General features: G+C 40.0%; 2 protein-coding genes across 9 annotated transcripts in view; one reads left to right on the forward strand and one right to left on the reverse strand.

Moving 5' to 3' along the window:
* Positions 1–4,148, forward strand: part of CPLANE1 (ciliogenesis and planar polarity effector 1) — a 60,255-nt gene extending 56,107 nt beyond the window's left edge. For all 3 annotated transcript variants that reach the window (XM_042028473.1, XM_042028475.1, XM_042028474.1), the window contains 4 exons: positions 1,149–1,261; positions 1,601–1,684; positions 3,016–3,185; positions 3,587–4,148. In XM_042028473.1, the coding sequence (XP_041884407.1) occupies positions 1,149–1,261; positions 1,601–1,684; positions 3,016–3,185; positions 3,587–3,727 (508 nt within the window). In that variant the 3' untranslated portion in view covers positions 3,728–4,148. The remainder of the gene's footprint in view (positions 1–1,148; positions 1,262–1,600; positions 1,685–3,015; positions 3,186–3,586) is intronic.
* A 10,563-nt stretch (positions 4,149–14,711) lies between these two features.
* NIPBL (NIPBL cohesin loading factor) overlaps positions 14,712–19,184 on the reverse strand; it is a 134,755-nt gene continuing 130,282 nt past the window's right edge. For 5 of the 6 annotated variants that reach the window (XM_042028480.1, XM_042028481.1, XM_042028476.1 and 2 more), the window contains 4 exons: positions 17,509–17,804; positions 17,021–17,195; positions 16,260–16,445; positions 14,712–15,698 (listed from right to left, as the gene is read on the reverse strand). In XM_042028480.1, coding sequence (XP_041884414.1) covers positions 15,333–15,698; positions 16,260–16,445; positions 17,021–17,195; positions 17,509–17,804 — 1,023 coding nt within the window. In that variant the 3' untranslated portion in view covers positions 14,712–15,332. Of the gene's footprint in view, positions 15,699–16,218; positions 16,446–17,020; positions 17,196–17,508; positions 17,805–19,184 lie in introns of all 6 variants that reach the window. The other variant, XM_042028479.1, reaches the window with a different exon arrangement.

Genomic DNA, 19,184 nt, shown 5'->3' on the forward strand with positions numbered 1-19,184 from the left:
TCCCTGTTCCAGTCTTGTTACAGCCAGTACAGCAAATCTTGGAGGGAGCCTTAAAAATGCCTTTTGGAGCATGGAATAAGCCAACTCGGGAGTCAAGCTGTAATCAGTGTCATAACCAATTCCACTCAACATCAATTCCTTTACAGAAAGGGTGGTTAGACATTGGAACAGGCTGCCCAGGGAGGTGGTGGAGCCACCATCCCTGGAGGTGTGGCTGGACGTGGCACTTGGTGCCAGGGTCTAGTTGACAGGGTTGTGATCCCGTCAAAGGCTGAACTCGATGATCTTGGAGGTCCTTTGCAAACTTAATGTTCTGTGAGTTCCACTGAACTATAGCCAGCAATATAGACCTGAAGAGCATCTAACAACAAGCAAGAAGCAAATAAAAATTCTGCTGTGCAAACTCTGGATTTGTTCTCTTGCTTGCTAATTTTTTCATCCTTTAGATTTTTACTTGATCTTTCTTTTGCACTTCACGTACTGCCTTTTGAGGAGGTGAGGGTATCTGAGTATTATAAATTGATACATCTGTTCAGTTTACTGGCATTAATGCCACATATGTGTATGTGTGTTCCAGGTGTATATTGCATTGTAGTTCTTTTTCTTACATATATAATTTTATACTTTTTAGAATAATAGGAGGAACTTTTTACTTCAGGTAATCCTGTGATTTCCAAACTTAAATATTTCTGCTTCTTTTTTTTTGGTACAGTACCTTTTTTAGGTACAGTTCCAGAATACAGCATTAAAGTGAATGTAGTCAGTGCTGTACAGAGCCTGCTGGTGGTGTCCAAGGGACGTTTAAGTGCCCAGCCAGAATCAGACATGCTAAGGAACATCATGCAGGAATCCACCTTAGGAGTGGCAGGAATCAATAAGAAGTTTTGTTGGACCTAAAGTGGCTCTCTATAAAGCCAGTTTGATGTGTCTTCACTGTGATTGCGGCAGTTCTGATTCTGCTGAGGCTTACTGGCCCCACAGGCAGTGTGTGATGCTGATCCTCAGCCAGGTGGGCTGAATGTGGTTTCTCTGGCTTTTATGTCTCTTCTGAATATGCCCTGTCAGATCTAAGTTGTGTGGAGGAATGGTACAGTGATAAGTATTTAAGCTTTGTTGTTGTGTTGGTTTTTTCCTTTGTCTTGTTGTAGAGGGCATCTGAATAGTCCTGTTCTGGCAGAAAGGAGCAGAATTGCTGCCAAACCTGGCTTTGGTCAAAAAGTACAACGTTTCACCCCAGCTCTTGGTTTGACAGAGTCCAAGGGTAAGAACAGAACTTTTTTGATGAAGACACATACTGAAGAGGTCCTTCAAGTGACTGCTGGATTTTTGGGAGAGAGGAGCTTTGGTATCTGTCTAGGAAATCAGATTTATAAACCTGCATGTTTCCTGTCCTGAGGCTTTTGCAACTGTGTTGCCATTGACCTGCTAAAGATGGGAGTTACCTTTCCTTATCACTTCTTTAAATCCAAAGTAGCTTAAATTGCCATAGCAAGAGTACTGTGTAACCCAGGGCAGGAGACTTGTAGATGAAAATTTCTGAGCATCTTTGAGTATATTTGATCTGCATTTAAAAAACGAAATGCTTACTTTGTCTTTCCAGGAAATGCCTGTAAGCTCCTTCAGAAAAGTACCTCCAGAAGAAGACTGAGAAATGCAACAAACTGTCCTGTTAATTCCAGACACTGTAAGTTACACAGAACAATGACAGAATACTGCATAATACAGGGGGGAAATAAGATGCAGATACAGCATTTGTTTAGAAGAATAAAACTCATCATTATTTCCCCACTTAAAAATCCTTTTAATTAGAAACTTGTGAAATATTTTAATCACCTGTTTAATCACCTCTGAACAGTTTTAGCGAGATGAGAGTTTCAAGATTACTGAAATAAATGTGCCAGATTTTAGTGAATTCCTGAAATGCATGTTATGAAATCACTAGATGAAGGCTTTGAGTCTTATCTTTCAGTTCAGACTGACAGAGAGAAAGTTAATTAGCAGACCAGGACACAAGAATTATGTCTCTCCCTTACCTTTCTGTGCTGCTTACTCTCCAAGCTCTTTAAAGTAGGAGTTGTCTTTATTATCCCTCTGTACAGTATCCATTTAAGATATCATTTTGTCATAATGTTAGCATGGAAAATTTATGACTAAGCTTAGGAAAAAGAAAAAACTCCTTGGATTTTAGTGGTACTTTTTCCCATGCCTATCTTTGTAGGTCTGGATCCACAAAAGATTGCTCCTAATCGTATTCTTTAACAGAAGCAGTACTTGTTAATAGCAGCAGAATTTCTGATCAGACAAAGAATGAAGAGAGAATCGGTCTGAGACTTACAAAATACTGTGGCATGATTCCATTCTGCCTTACACCAGAATTATACTATTGGCATGATTTGGACAGTCAAAGGTCAATGTATTTGAGTTGACAGTGCAGGAAATTGAGAGAAGCACTAAGAAGCAGAAAGGCACTTTTCCTGAATTCCTGAATTCACCTCTGCTCATGTGGAAAAGTAATTTTTCTCCTTTCCATATATTCGCTTTTTAAACTCTATATTCAGGTTGATTGTTCTCTGATTTTCTGGCACCTTCTGCTATCTGTTTTTCCAGTATATCACATCACTGATAAGGGTTTCATTGAAGTTCCATGTCTTCTAAAGAGGCACAAATCCAGAGTTTATTTAGTTTAGTCCTCTGCCAAATAATGAACAATGTGGTTTTTTTGGGGGGACTGCACCACAGAACCTGGATGCTGTAGGCACCATGCACAGTCCTGTTCCACTTCGTGTTCTGCCCTGGGAAGGCAGCTTAGAGCATGAGGCTGGAAGGGACCAGCAGCCTTTTCTCCCCATAACCCCCCGTCAATTCTAGATAACATGGCTGGCTGTTTTCACGTGGATTTACACACAGCTTCAGTTCTTAGAACCTGGAGCTTCTATTCTTGAAGGAGTTTCAAGAGATTGAGATGAAAAGGGCAAGAAGTGTTGCAGTGCTGTGGTTGGCCTGTTTTCTCCTCAGCTGCTGAGTGTAGAGTCAGCAGGAGCTCAACACAAAAGCCTCTTCAAGTTGCCACTGCAGTTCAGACAGAAGGTGTTGATCTTGACACTGATCGAGACGTAGTGAGTCCTTGGACTGTGCCTGAGGATATCCAAAGAATACTTCAAGATACTCATGACTCCATGTTTCAGGTAGAGTACCTACTTGTTCTATGAACTATTTGATACATGCCATTTAACACTTTGTTTTCTTCTGCTTTATTTAAAATGTGGTTCTCTATTCAAAACATGTGGGTGAGATAAATAATGCATCACACAAATGGTGGGGCTTCAGCAGAACTACAGTTTTCCTTTACAAGTGAAGGCATTCTTGTGAGCCTTGAACTTCAATGTACTTTTTAAAAACTGTGTAGGCACATTGCCTGTCCAGGAAACGGGCATCAGTGGGAGGGCATAAACAGGAAAATAGATTGCATTTGTTACAGAATAATCAGACACATACCTTGATTTGGACACGTTTTAAAAGAGTGGCATCATTTCTGCTGTCCATGAATGATGCACAATGATCACTTCATCTTCTCTTCCCCCACCAGGCCTCTGCAGTGCATGGCATGAGTTTCTCTCCTCTTGGCAGTATCAACATGGACAGTGTTTCTGAAAGCACAGGGAGCATCCTCAGCAAGCTGGACTGGAATGCAGTTGAGGCTATGATAGCAGATGTGGAAGACAAGTGAAAAGTTCTCAGCCACTGTGCTCTTCCAAACAGTTGCTAGTGTTTGGTTTTGTTTTTTAAAAACAGTAATTGTTCTGCTTAAAATGGATTGAGGCCTGCACTGTTTCCTTCTTAAGCAGCATGGAAACTCTGACTGTTTCCAGTCTTGCCTAGATGAAGCTGAATTCCTTAACATGTAGTTTGCTTTCCCTATGTCTTCAGGTGAAGAAGAACTAAATATAGTTGGTAAAGGCAGACCCACAATCTTAAACAGATCTGGGTCAGCTGCTTTACACAGAAACATATGTAAACACAAAAAATGTTACTTTTATTTTAAGAGCAACTGTTTTACTTTTGTATTTAATATTTAACATTATTATGAAGTTATTTTTGTAACATAAGAGTTGTGATCAACTGGTTTAATAAAAGTGATTTTATTAGTTTCTGCTGTAAATGATTTACACGTCGGTCGCACTATTAATTATTGCCGTGTACCACTAGGAATGTATATGTACATGTGCACTACCCTCATATTTTAAACCCAGCCTACTTGTGCAGTAGCTCTGAGAAATTGTAGAAGAGTTTGAATGATTGATAGAAAGAGGTACAAATAGTCAGAAATGAAAATGAAAAGTAGACTTCTAATAGGAAAGTCAGGCAGCAGTGTGAGACACAAAGGACAAGTACTTACTGGGGTAAAAACAGTATCATTGTTCATCTGTCTACAGAATGCTACTGTTTAGAGCTCCTCCAGCAACCCCCAGGGGTTTGTAGACAAATTTTCCATGTGCTCAGTGACCATCAAGTTGTGGTAGTTTGAACAGATGCAGCTGTGTTGACTTGTTCCCAACAGCTGTAGTTTTTATTTTGTAGTGAAGAAATCTGAATTTTTCATGGAAGTCAAAGGTGTGTTAATTTCCAGTGGTTAATTATTGCCACCCCAAACTGTAATAATTAAAAACCCTAAAAATTGCATGTTTCCAAGTGGAGCTGCATCTTGGCAAACATCAAAAAATAAGGTTCAAAGGCTGTTACAGGATTAGACGCATGCCAGGGTAGAACTGACAGTGCCTGTAGGCTCAGAGGCCCAGACAGGCCAAGTGTCATAGGTTAGCAAGCATAGTCCCAGAAGTGATGTCCTTGCTAAGGGGTGCTTACAGTTTCCTCTGTGACCTGACAGAACCTATCAGCGGCCAGTTTGAATATGGACAATTCTTTGAGCCACTTAAAGTTGTGATCACCTCTGTGATGCACACTTAAGAATAGACAAACTCCCCCTCCAAGCTCTCTCTCGTTTCCGGCGCTGGCACAGGTGGCTGCGGGCCCCGTGTGGGGGCCAGCGGGCCCGGCAAGGCCCTGCTTGGGCCAGGCCGGGCCGGGCTACGGCCATCCTGGAGCCATGGACCTGTTCCAGCCATGGAACCCCCCCCCCCCCCACTGCCTTGCTGTGGGCAGCCGGAGCGGCTCGGCTCTCCCCCCTCTCCAGTGAGGCCAAGATTCAGCTGAAACTGCTCCACTGTCCGGCAGAGATCATGTGACCGACAGTGATAAGCGAAATTCCAGCTGCAAGGCCCAGGTGGGATTAACCCTTTTAGTGCTGTGAAGAGCTGAAAACCTGAGGGAAGAGAAAGAAGAGATGTTTAAAGCTGAAATTCTGTTGTAAAGCTATGATATATCAGAGCATCCCGTTGTAATTTCATGAAGATATGGGGGGGTGGAGTGTTCAGCTCCTAAGCAAAAGCACCTGCGCTGAGATAGGCAGATGCTGACGCAGCTGTAATTTCATGAGAAGTTTGAACAGGGAGAGATGGAAGCGATGAGGACTTTTTGCTCCAAATGGGAAAGGAGAAACCTCAGTTCCTAGAGATGCTCCCAGAGGTAGTCCTAAAGATGAAGATGAGGAGGACCCTTTGCTCCCAGGGAAGGAGAAGGGCCTCTGTTCTTAGAGATGAAATGCTCCCAGAGATGGGTGAAGAGAACTTTTGTTTCTGAACGGTTCAGCCTTAAAATTGTACCCCAGTAATTAAAGAGGGAACCCTCGAAAGCAGTTGTGGGAAAAGCTGCGAGTTGGGGGAAGGGACTCACATGCGAGCAGAGAACCAGCCTGGGTGGCTGGCTGATTGTGATAATGTTTTCATAGCATGAACAAGAGAGACTCCTCTTCCTAAATGGACTGAACAAGGTTATTATGGAAGTGATAAACAGACTGAACATCTTAAGGGTTGTCTTTTTACATTGTCAGTGGGAGAAGGGAGAAAGGTCGGGGGGGGGGGGAGAGGAGAAGTGTTCTGAAGGTGTGGTATGGACTTTTTTTTCCTGTTTTCTTTTTCCTTATTTTAGGTCTATTAATAAACTTCTTTATATTCTTTCAAGTTTGGTGCCTGCTTTGCATTTCTCCTAATTCTTATCTCACAGAAGATAAACAGTAATGAGTATTTTGGACCAAACCACTACACTAAATTGGTGTTTCCCCAGAGCTGGATGCAGTGCTCCAGGTGGGTCTCACCAGAACAAGCAGAGCAGAGCAGAGCAGAGAGGCAGAATCCCCTCCCTCCCCTGCTGCCCGCGGGGCCCTGGATGCAGCCCAGGACACATTTGGCTTTCTTTTCCAGGAGTTTCATGAATTCCTAAAAATACTTAACGTTTCCAAGCATATGTATGTTTACACTTTGCACAGAATAAATGGTTAGAAACATAACTTTATTTTAATTTTGGGTTACTGGCTTGTGTGGGAAATATTCAAAGTAGCTTCTTTGGGAAAATGAGAAGGAAGGTGAAGAATAACATTACCAGATGCAAACAAAATCCTCATTGTTTAGTTACAGTGTCAGTTCTGCTCAAAATATTTGTCAACAGTCTGGATGCTGGAGGTGAACACATCAGTAGCAATTTGCTGGTGGTCCAGACTGGGAGGTGCTGTGGATTCTTTTGAGGGACAAGAGGCCTTGCAGAGGCGGATTGGAGCACTGAGCAATCATAAATTGGGTGAAATTTGACAAGTCCAAATGCTGGATTCTGTACCTGGGATGGGGTAACGCCAGGCACAGGGATAAAGTGGGAGTGGAGTGGCTGGACAGCTGCAGAGGGGGATGTGGGGCTGGCTGGTGCTGGGCTCAGTGTGGGTCAGCAGTGCCCGGGCAGCCCTGAGGGCAAACCCCCTCCCAGAGCACCGAGCACGGCACAGCCGGCACAGAGAGGGGATGGTCCTGCTGGGCTCAGCCCTGGGGCAGCCTCAGCGTGGGCCCTGCTGGGCTCTGCAGGTGGAGAAGGATGGGAAGGTCCTTCAGCACATCCTGAGGAGGGAAACAAAGCTGGAACCTCCTGTGAGGAGCAGCTGAGGACTTTGGGCTTGTCCAGTTTGGCAAAAAGGAGGCTGAGGGGTGACCTCACTGCTCTCTGCAGCTTCATGAGGAGGGGAAGGGCACAGGGAGGTGCTGAGCTCTCCTTCCTGGCATCCAGGGACAGTACACGTGGGAATGGTTCAGAGCTGTGCCAGGGGAGGTTCAGACTGGACATTGGGAAACATTTCCTTATCCTATGTGCCGTTCTGGACTGGAACAGGCATCCTGGAGAGGTGGTCAATGCCCCAAGTCTGTCAGTGTTTGCATTTGGAAAGTGCCATTAGCAATAGGCTTTAACCTTTGTTCAGTCCTGAAGTAGTCTCTGGATTAGCAAAAAGGTCTTTGGAAGTGGCAGGTGGATTAGATGATTGTTGTAGGTCCCTTCCAACCAAAGTTATTCAGCTCTGTACTATTCTATTCTAGAGTCTTACAATTTCTTTATGGTGATATTGAAATGCCACATTAATTTTGTTAACCAAGCAGTGAGAGGACAGTGCAGCACCTGCCAATTAATGGCAAGATGACGGGAAAAGTGATGCACTTTACACTGGGGGTCATTAATCCCAGAAGCTCCTTGGCATCTTTTACCACAGTCACTATGTAAGAAATCTCATTTTAAACATTAAAAGCCCATTTTCTTCCTTGCACAGAAACATCTGAAAGTACAAATTCTCTTTTGGAATTTTAAACTTGCTCATCTGCATGTGCATATCACCCACTAGATACAGGATGACCCAGAGGTTTCTCAGCTGTGTGTGAGTCAGTGACTTGCTCTGTCAGGTCTGTAGCTGATGCAGGAGTACTGCTCAAACAGGGGTGCCAGCAGGATGCCTTCTGTTGTCATTCCCTGAAGGACACCTTGGCAGCTGCTCCTCAGGGCTGGCAGTGCAGCAGGACCACGGGCAACTCTTTCTCTGACACACCTGACAAAGCCAGGATGGTGGGTGCCGTGGCAACCATCATTAAAGCCACTGCCTGAGGCTGTTGCCATGGACACTTGCACTGGGATGTTGCTGGGGCTGGGCACTGTTGGCAACTGTGACAGGGCCTCAGTGCAGTGAATTCCTCTGAGACCCATTACTGAGGTTGGGTGCTGTGGTAACCATCCTCTGCCACTGCTTTTTAGAAATCTCATCCAAAGAGACCTAAACTTCATTTAGCACTCTAATAGCATGACATTTCCATCTGACTGAAAGAAATTAAGTTTCACAGATGAAGCATATGATTATTTGCACTGGATTAAATCATGTGTAGAGGCTGTGTTCTGTATGTCACGCATTTTACATTTTAATATGTTTCAGTCTTTATTTTCTGGTGTTTTCCGTCAGAAAGCTTTAAAAAGCCAAAAGCAACTTATTTCAGGAAAACCTTTGTGCAGGAAGTTTAAAAAACCAACAACAAAGCAAAACTAAAAGTAAAACCAAAAGCAAAACTAAAAAAAACCTCACTAACCAAACCCTGAAGAGAGATATTGTAGACAGCACCTAACACCAACCTAAAAAAACCCAAAGTACAAGAATTAAGAAGATGAAAAAGACAAAGCTACAAAAGTAAGAACATACTACTTCAACTATTTTGGTCCTTTAATATGAAATCTTGATTATTAAGGGACTCAGAGAGTAATAAAGTAAATGGTACTTACCACTGGCTGACATGAGATAAGCACCTTCAGCAGAGCTGTCTCTAAGCCAGAGCTCTGGCTGAGTGAGATATTTAAACTTGGAAACTACTAACAAGATGTCAAATTCTGTGAAAAGACACTTTAAGATACACACGGCTGGCATTGGTGTTTTGTCTACAAAACCACTGGTCAGTGAAGAAAGAGAAATAGTTATGTTTCAAGAGGAACATACAAGGGAAGACAGTTTCCTTTCCAGCTCCCTGTTGCTACAGTGGGGATTAAATATATATGGAAGAAATATATATGGACCGATTCTTGATAGATGTTTCAGAGATGTTTATTTCTCCAGCCACATGGCTGAGGATCTGCTGAGGAACTGAGGCAATCACGGGACCCGAGGGTCCTTGCCCGCGCAGGGGAACACAAAACAACCAACGGGGAACGAGGCTGAGCAGGGGCAGGGAAACCCCGTGCCTTCCCCCAGGGCCCCTCTCCCAGGACTACATGGCAGGGGGACAAGACCCCAACACCCTCTCTCTTCAAAGCCACACTCACACCTTCTGAAGATGGAAGTGAGTGTCTTCAGCTGAGGAATTTTAAGGATCCTACACAGGCTTCAAGAAATTATGTGTGGCATTGGTATGTGTACACAAGATAAATCTGCACTACAATTTGTAAAATTTCGTAGGAAAAATGAACAAAACTTCACTACTACCCAAACAATAAATACAACCCTAAAACTTGCTTTTGAAATCATATTGTCAGTTTGAGATAAAACAGAGCAGGTAAAGCACCAAAAGACTATTCCCTCACCTGGGAATTTTTCAAATACACTAAAATAAGGGAAGGATTTTTTTTCTTTTTCTGATATAGAAAGACACAACTAATAGATGGAAGGAAAGTTCAAAATGTACTCAAATTTGAAACGGGCCTGCTGAGTAATACATGCCTTGTAATGACCAGTTATGTGCACCCTCCTACAAATATCTAGTATGACATTTAAAGAAGGGGCCTGAGTGGGTTTCTCAGCCAAGACTTAAAAATCAAAGGTAGGAAAAATTTACTCTAACGATGGAGGATCCTGTAATTGGGATCTGTTGCCCAAAGGGAAAAACTCAGTGTGTAGAAGCCTGTATATGACTGGTCTGGAAAGTTTGATCTGGATGACTCGAAGGCTGAACATGGACTTAACAACTTCTGCACCAATTATTTCATGTGGATTTCAACATGAAGGGAAGGAAAGGAATCCTCTCTCTCTCGAGTAGTGCAACAGCAGTACTTTTGGACAGCAAATAAAAAGCCTTGATGAGGAGTGATCCAAATCACACAGAACTTGGTATTGCATGGATCTGACCTGCAGGTTTGTCAGTGGAGATGGAACTGCAGGAACACATTGCACAGGCGATGATCAAGGCTGACCTTGAATCTGAACATCCACCTACACATGAGACTATTCAAAATAAAAAAGCTCTCATAAATAAGAAACAAATATATTTTCTCAAGGAATCATCACACTTTGTTTGCCTGCTCAAAGAATACATTTAGTCTAAGCAGGAAACCCACAAATATCTCCCTCTACACATGGATTTCAGGAATTTAATTGCAGTTAAGGAGTATTTCTGTACAGTCATAACTCCTAACAAGAGAACAAAACATGCAAAATAAGAGACTGAAAGAAGACTGTTGTTCAGAGAAAACATAAGTCTTCAGTCTGAGCTTGTGAAGTCAAAATGAAAAGCAGATGGCCCCCTGTATGGTTTCTCAAAAATAAATTACATGTAATGACAAAATGGGGCTGTTCCCAACAAATTTTGCAGCCTTTTATAGCTGGGAAGAGAAATACAGGTAAGGGACAGGTAAAAGAAATTCAGAAGCTCTCCTGGGAGAAGGGAAAGGAGGAAGTACATTGAAAGGGAGCCGATTGACAAACCGTGTTGGAGAGTGAGGTGCAGCCAGCACCAGAGTGCCCACCCAGCACAGTTCAGTGCTGGGGACCACAGCTCCTGAGAGGCAGAGGCTGCACTGCCGGCACAGCAGTAACATCCTGCTAATGACCAGTCCCCAGGAAAGTGGGGGTGGAAATCAGATAAATCACCTTTCTAGATCTTAGGAAGCAGGATCATGTTTCAAAGTAGAAATACGAGCCTTTCAACACAGCTGCACCAAGTACAGTGATGGAGAAAATCTTCTTTGAAGCCCAACCAGATTGCTTTAAATAAGTCGCTGAAATAATGAGAAACATGGGTCTCTCTGTGCCAGACACTGGAGGTGGCACAGGCAGCCACTGGTGATGTCCTTCTGTAACGCCAGTGCAGGGAGTCCCTGCCCTGAGATGGCTGCCAAGGGCACAGCCACACTTGGGCCACCACCCCGCTGGTGTTGGTGGCTGAGCCAGTGCTGCTTCTCGCTGGATAATCCCTCCCCTGCCCCCGCCCGTGGCCCCGAACCAGCCCGTAGGGTAAGGGGTGTTTGGAGGATATAGCTTGGGCAGCTGTGAGCAGCGCATGCAGCTGCACTTTACCTGGATAACGCAGAAATTAGAAATGTAGTTGTGTCTGATGGGGTGAACACAGACTGGCAAGAAGTCTCCCAGAATAATTCAAAAGTGCGTTCCCTGGATAATTTACAAGTGCCCAGGCATAATTTGAGCACTGTGAGCATAGTGAGAAAGGGATAACAAAGTGTATGCACATTCTAGGATAAAAACTTGCAAGTTTCATTTTAGAAGGGTCCAAACTGAACTCTTAAAACATTTATTTTAAATAAATGAAATATGAAAATACTATGAACTTATTTGTATATAACAATAACACTTTAATATTTAGTCAAGGAACCATGAAATCTAAAAACTTGCTACTTACATTAAGAACTCACCCATTACAACTCAGAACTTCAATGATAAGATGACAAATTCTCTGAGGGATATGGAAACGCTCATACGATCATGGTGTGGCTCTTTGGTGAGTGGAGGAAAACTAGGATATAGGAATTGTGGCTTGCACTCCTGCTTTTTGCAGGGCATGAGAGTTCAGGAGTGTCGGGACATAGGAAAGCATGGAAAACGTGTATGTCTGAATTCAGCATCACTAAGATCTGCCTGGGGCTCGGAGTCAAAGCAAAGGATCAGCTGAACTCGTCCATTCTTTTTCCTGGAATACCATTAACACATGCATTTGGCAGAATGTCCTGCTGCTAACTAGCACCAGATGAGCCAGACCTGATTAAAAACTTTTTTTTTGACATGAGCCACAAACACATTTAAGAACTACTTTAGTGCTGCAAGGTATTTCATGTTAGAGCTAATGTTCAGCACGACCTAATTATTCCACAGTAATAATATTCTTACTAGTGACACCACATAAGCAAAACAAAGGCTAAAGATTGACTCAGATTTCAAAAATTAAATAGTTTTTTTTAATGGCCACACCTCACTAAAATACTTAGGCGAATATTTCCCATGCCTACTTTATACACATTAGAGTTGTTAATATAAGCAATAAAGAACCTCAAAAATACAAAAGGGTGTTACTGAATCATTTAAAAAAATACTTATAATTACAGTTCTGTCAAAAACTATTGTGATCTTGAAAATATTCAAGAATTATTCTGCAATTTTACAGTACTGAAGTGGAAGATTAAAAATAATAATTTCATTTTTATTTAGATTGTGGAAGTGTCTGTGTTTTCTTAAAAAGTACAATATGGCTAGTGTTAATTCTAAGAGCTTGACAATACCCCTTTGTTAGGTAAGCTGCTGCAACAAGTTCCATGTACAGATCCTGTACTCAAAGGGAAAAAGTAGGAAGAATAAAAAATTCAATAATCTTATAGTTACATATGTAAAAATCTATAGTCATACAGTGAAAAAATACTACAAAGCTATGTCAATACAAAGGAGTAAAATTGTGTCACTGGATCAATTACTGCACTGCAGCACTTTAACAAAAACCAAAACAAAACCAAACACTTTTTCATGTAGAAAAATTCTTGTCTTGGTATGTGCTGTTGCTAATGATGTGGTTCATGCTGGTAAAACTGCAGTTGCTACTCAGAGGTTGAGCCCTGCACTGGGGTGCCACTGATGTCAAGTCTGGGCCCTCGACTTCGTGGTGCAGAGAACAACCAGCCCACGTCATGCACAGCAAACAGGAGTGTTTCCCAAAACGGGGCACTGCTACCTTCTCCTTTCACAGCAGGTAACCAGAGTATTTGTGATTGGCAAAACCAGACTAGGTATTACTCTGTGTACTTTGGGAGGGCAAAATTCAACTCTTAACTAGTAAGAATCATATTCGATTTATTTAATAATCTATAATAAATTTTATAACTGTAAATTATATAACAGCCATCACATCCCATCAAGGAGCATGTATGCCACTGGCATATCATACAACATAGTAATGGTCTAAATCCTCTCAACTAAGACAACTTTAGACTTCAGGTTTATATTGTTTAATTATAGTTTCTTTCTGATAATTTTATTCCAATAAATACCAAGCAAATTGAAATAAATCCCCATCTTTGCTATTGGAAAAGCCACATGACAGGAAATGAACAAGGAAGTATTTGTATTACCTACTAAAAATAAGATGCTTTAATATAAATCGCATCAGAAATTACTAACAGCCAACTTAATTCTAAACTGCAACTGTATGAAATCCTTGGGTTTATCACTTAGGAGTTTCTTGGTGAAGAATTTTCAACTCTGCTTATCAGTAATATGTGACATGTCATATAACCCCTCTATCCTCCGAGTATGAGTTTGACACTATAAAAGCTGCACCTGGCCCTGAGAAATATAGTCTTTCATTGTTTGCTACAAAAATGTCCTGTTTCCAGAGCTGCAGAGGACTGACTCCTGCTTCTTCTACTTCTCCCTACTTTAACAATACTGATCTTAGCCCAAGAGGTGGCTTTTTGTATAGTGAAGAAAACACTATCAACACTATCAAAAAAAGAGGTGTGAAAACATTTCTGTTAAGAAAAATTCCAGTGGTGAAACAGCAAAAAGGCATTCTCCAACAATTTACTAACTGGATTCTGAGGAGTTATTAATAATTAGTTTAATGTGTTGTTTGGTTTTTTTAACGTATGAATATTTTGGAATACTGTAACTATTCCTCACAAATTGAATAATGTATTAGAATTCTGCAAATCAGTTTAATAAAAACAGCCTCCTACGATATATTAAATTTTTAAAAGAAAAAAAAATAATAGAAAAATAATTATGTTGAGAAACACCTGTTTTTGATAAATACATTTGAGAAGACAGCATGGTTTAATAGACTCCTAAAAAGTTTAGCTTTATTTTAGATTTTTCCCTGTTTTTAAATATGCTGCTTTTCTTACTCTCTAGGAAGATGAACTGCTTATGAAAGGTTGTGGCAAGGCAGTTGAAGCAAATGCTTCTGGAAGATTTCAATAGCATTTTTTCAATTTACAAAATGTGAAAACATCTTTCAATTAGTAAAAAAATTAGTCTAATATACAAACTTTAAATAAAAAAATTCATTTGTGAAGGAATGTAGTGTAATTGCCCAGACTCATACCCATTCACACCTCAGATACTGGTAGCTAGCTCCTCTTGACACAAGCCTCTCTGTACTAACCCAGAGAAATGCATACATGGCCAGTTCGCCCAAGCAGGAGTCATTCAGCTTTCCCAAAATTTGAACTATCATAAATTACCATTTGGACAGCATTAGAAAGAAATTGAAGCATACAAGGAATAAACTATAGTTTCTTTTTATATCAAAATGTACTCTTGAAAATGTGTTTGGCACAGTGCTAAATCATATAGTTAATACTAAATATTGCAGGATACAATAAAACCCTGGAGTTAACTTGTGTTTACACCCTTTTAGGGATAAAAATAAAAAGATACCAATTATTCAGAAGTCAGCCTATACAAACTGTATAAACAATATTTTATGTCTTGTTTTGAAAACCACTGATATAGTAAATTTTACATAAAAGACTGCAAAATAATATAAATGGATTTAAACAGATCTTTACAATAAGAAATTCAAATGGAAACAGACAAGTAACAAAGAGAAGTAAAAAAATTTATTGCAGTATTCGTTCCACCAGATTTGCTGGGGATCCCTTTTCTTGTATTATTTCAGGGTGACCTAATACATCAAAATCTACATTTACAAAAACTCCTCCTGCAGATAGGTCATAGATACTGCATGCTTTTTTTTCTTTTTTTTTTTCTTCAACAGAATAAATTATATATCCAGGAGATTCTGCCACTTTACAGCCTGGAAAAACAATGCTTCCCTGGAAACTGGGCTAAGCTAAAGAAAGCCATCCGCTGCTAGGTTAAACTCCAAGAACACTTTATTAAGAACATTAACAGACTAATTTCCAACATTCACTTGTTTATTTTTTTTAAACAGAAAGGTTTTTTTTTTTCAAGATATAAACAATTTTTTTGTTAAACTATAATACAGTGGGAGTAAAAATGAACTGAGAAGTTTCTGCTGCACAACAGCGAAGGAAGCTCCCACAAAAATGTTTACCAAACATTTCCTTCTGTTTTCCCCGCGTCCCAGGTTCCATTCTTACTCTTCATTTAACTGATTTTTTTTTGCCAGAAAGTTGGTATTTCAAGTTTTTCTGTTATTTCAATTCCTGTAAATTTGGCTGCATGTACAAATTCATTAGCTGGAAGTTCCATCCTTGGCGGCATACAGCGATCGTAAAGTCTGCACAACTTTATTAGTCAGCTTATTAGCACTCGTTAGAGCAATTTTTTTGTAAATAATGTCTGACTCTTTAATAGTGTCTACCCAAGGCACCAGTTTGCGGCCATCACGGCGCTTAGCCTCAGTCCAGGAGCCACTGTAGGAGCCTGCCATCCACTGAACACTGAAGCCATTGCTGGTTTTCTGTACTACTCTTGCAATTTGTGGTCGGTCTTTGTACTTTGGACAGCAAATAGCGATGACATCCATGACATCAACACTTTCATTCATCTGTGCTGCCAACTCCGTAGAGTCTGAATTTCGTTTTGACCTTCTCAATGACTAAAACATTGGGGGGAAAAAAGACCAAGTGTTACACAAAAGAACTTTAGTGAAATTATTGCTTTTATTGCTTTTAATCCCTTGACGCCGGGAGTTGGGATTCCCCGGCACACATTCCATTGCCGGCAATGAGACGCACCGCGACCGCCAGCGCCAAGGGGTTAACATATCCTTGTAAAACCACATACTCTTAATTTGTACCCGTGTCTTTATCTCTTATTGATATATAAAATTATATATACACATGAATCATAAAGCTACATAAAAACTTGGCAACAATAAAAAGGATAACACACAGTACATTCCAAAGGAAAATTAATAACTTTTTATACGGGATAAATCTCATTTTCTAGTTTGGTTTTTTTTATTGTCTTTTCTGTTAAACTTTCTACAAAAGTTGTATAAACGGTTAAGTAGAGAATCTCTATCTACAAAATGCTTTCTTTCATGTGGATTACATTACTTGGTGTACATTTAATATAATAAACTGACATTTATAAGCACATAAAAATCATTTTACGTAATACGCTGCGAAATACGTTGACTCCTCCTCCGCCTCACCCCTGAAGTGCCTCCTCCTCTATCCTCCCCATCACTTTCATCGTCCTCTGTCTCAGCTGCATTGTTTTTAGGGCTGCCTCCTCCAAGCAGCGAGGTAATTGCTTTGTTGCGAGCATTTGTGCTAGCTGACACCTCTCCGTCTTCTTCCTCTTCATCAGGATCCAAATGTTCCATAAGGAGCTTGAACTATTAAAAAAAAAAAAAAATCAGTTCACTTTGTAACTTTAAAAATGGACATTTATATCACACCACATTATGTTAGAAACAAAATGCAATATAAAGAAACAGGGTAAAACAAACAGTAGACAACTTCAACCGATTTTGTTGTGTTCTACAAACTTAACTTTCTGATTTTTTTTTTTTCTTGGAGATACATAAAAGCTTTCTTCCTGTGTTTTCCAAAAGGCAAGTTTTCTCAAACTTATTGTTATTGTTGGGAGGTGAGGGGCAGTTAATAAACTACATCCAGTCTCTGTTCCCAGATGGAAACAGTCAGGAATAAAGTGAACAATTAATATGGGACAGGTATACAACATGGATGCCAGAAATTAGAAAATACTCTATAAAGATGAACCTCCTTTACTTGAAATTATCATTGAGTTTAAACTTATTAGAAATCTTTGAAATACAGTTCTGCTAAACATCCTGAAAGGAAGATCACACATCATATCAGACAACCAGGAACTTAACATTTTGAAGTGTACTTTCAAGTTTATATTGCGTTAAAGATTTCAGACTTTCTGCAAAGCAACTTTACTTACATCTAAGTACTGTTTTACTATACTCCTCTTCACTTCTTCCGTGATCTTGGAATTAGCCATATCACTCCGCAGAAAATCCAAGGTTTGTTTTGGATGGAAATGCACTCCTGTCTTCCTGTTTATAGCTTTATCATAAACTTTCGCAGATTCAGATGGAGAATATTTTTGAATTTTACTGTTTAAAGAAAACAAAAGAGAAGATCTTTCAAGGAAAGTCCAGAGTAATCTGAACAAAAAGCTTTTAAAATCTCCAATGTAAGTATTTATCTTTGAATTATTCCATATACAATAGATAGCCTGGTAAGAAATAAAATAATTTGGTTTTTTTAAGCCAAAGTTTCATTACATTCAACGTAATAAATTTGTTTTCTCTGTTACACAAGCAAATCTATTGCTTAAACAAGTAGTTACAATCAGCTTAAATAAATAGAAAAAACTCCCAAACAGCTTACTGCATTACAAGTGTCCTACTACCTAAATAGCCTTACCTATCAGAGAATCCACAGAGGTTCTTTAGATGCTGTTTCAGCATCAGAAGTAATAATATGCCTTGGGAGACATTAGCAAATTCAATTAAAGGAGCCGAATTTTCTGGTAAACATTTCATCACTGCATTTATATCATTTTCTTCATCAGAATCTGAATCAGAGTCCACTCGTTTCCGTAACCTCCGAGGCTTAGAAGCTTCCTCCTCACTTTCACTCCCGCTACCACTGTTACTGTCACTCTCAGTCTCCTCATCCGATGAAGGCTTTCTTTCCTTTTTTTTGTCTTTCACCATAGACTGCAAGACAGATAAGTTAACACATATTCCAAAATTAGAGTAAGTAACATCATGTATGTTCCTAAAATAATCTGTCCAAAAATCATTAGTGGCTTAAATTAGCAAGAATTACCTGAACAATGTTATTAATTTATAATTTGATAGTCTTAAAATTATTTATGGCAAAAAGATACTGAAAAGTTTATCCAAAGCCCAGATTTTCTTGTGAGGTGCATACAAAAGGAAGTGAAGCAACAAGCACTCCCCTAGTATGTGATCACTAAAAGTTTATTATATTAATTATAATTATTAATTATATATATATATGAATATTCATATATTCATATTACGCTGAAGTTCATTAGCAGTGACAGCAAAACACAAGTAGAAGGCCAAACAATAAATCAGGAAGAAAATTCTGGTTTTCGTTCACCTGAATATAATTTCAGTGTATCATGGAGATTTTCACATGTATTTTGGGTACAGACTAGTCCAAGCTGGTTTTAAATCCTCATCTCTTAAAACTCTGTGACACTAATTGCACTGTTGACCAAAGTGATCAAATTAATAATGAATTAATAATGATTAATAATAATCAGCTGCCCTATCCCTGGCAATGTTCAAGGCCAGGCTGGGTGGGGCTCTGAACAACCTGGTCTAATGGAAGGTGTCCCTGCCCATAACAGGCAGCTGGAATGCGGTGATCTTTAAGGTCCTTCCAACCCAAGACATTTTATGATTCTATGATTAGTTCTACTACTTGTACATCTTCAAAATTTCACACATGCATTATTACTGCACATAGTATGATTTTTCATGACACAGACCTAATCAAGATCTCAACCTTTTGGTGCTGGGTGCTACACACTGGTTCTCAACCTGAAGAATGCATCGTCTCTTTCTAGCAGATTAAAAATCAACTTTGGTAGGGTGAGAGTTTAAAGCACAGTACTTTTCAGGCAGTGAACTTTCAGGCATCAACTCTGACTTGTATTTATTAGTCAAACTGGACATTCTAGAAACTGGTTTGGTTCCTGACAATTTGCATCTTCTGCGGTAAAAGTCATTTAGGAAAGGAAGACACTGAAGTCTTTAAGAAGCAGAGGACTCTCCCTTACAGGCTTGTGTGTTGCCATAACAACAGGCACTCTATCATGATTAAGGTTCTTATGTGCTCCCTTAAGAAATACTGCCCGCTCCTCTCTTGCAATAAACAGTGCATTTTAAATCTCTCAGGCAACACGAACGCAACTGCCATCAGCTACTTGACAATGAAATAAACTGCAAACTGGATTTTATTGTTAAAATTTTACAAACAACCATGACAAACTAGTATTCCATGATGATTCTGGGCTCATGTGCTTTCAGATGCATACACTCAAGTGTTATTCAGCCATACTG

The sequence above is a fragment of the Corvus kubaryi genome, unplaced genomic scaffold, assembly GCF_017639235.1.
Source record: "Corvus kubaryi isolate FWS band 111438036 unplaced genomic scaffold, C.kubaryi_AGA036_p1.0 37308, whole genome shotgun sequence".
NCBI classification, from domain to species: Eukaryota; Metazoa; Chordata; class Aves; order Passeriformes; family Corvidae; genus Corvus; species Corvus kubaryi.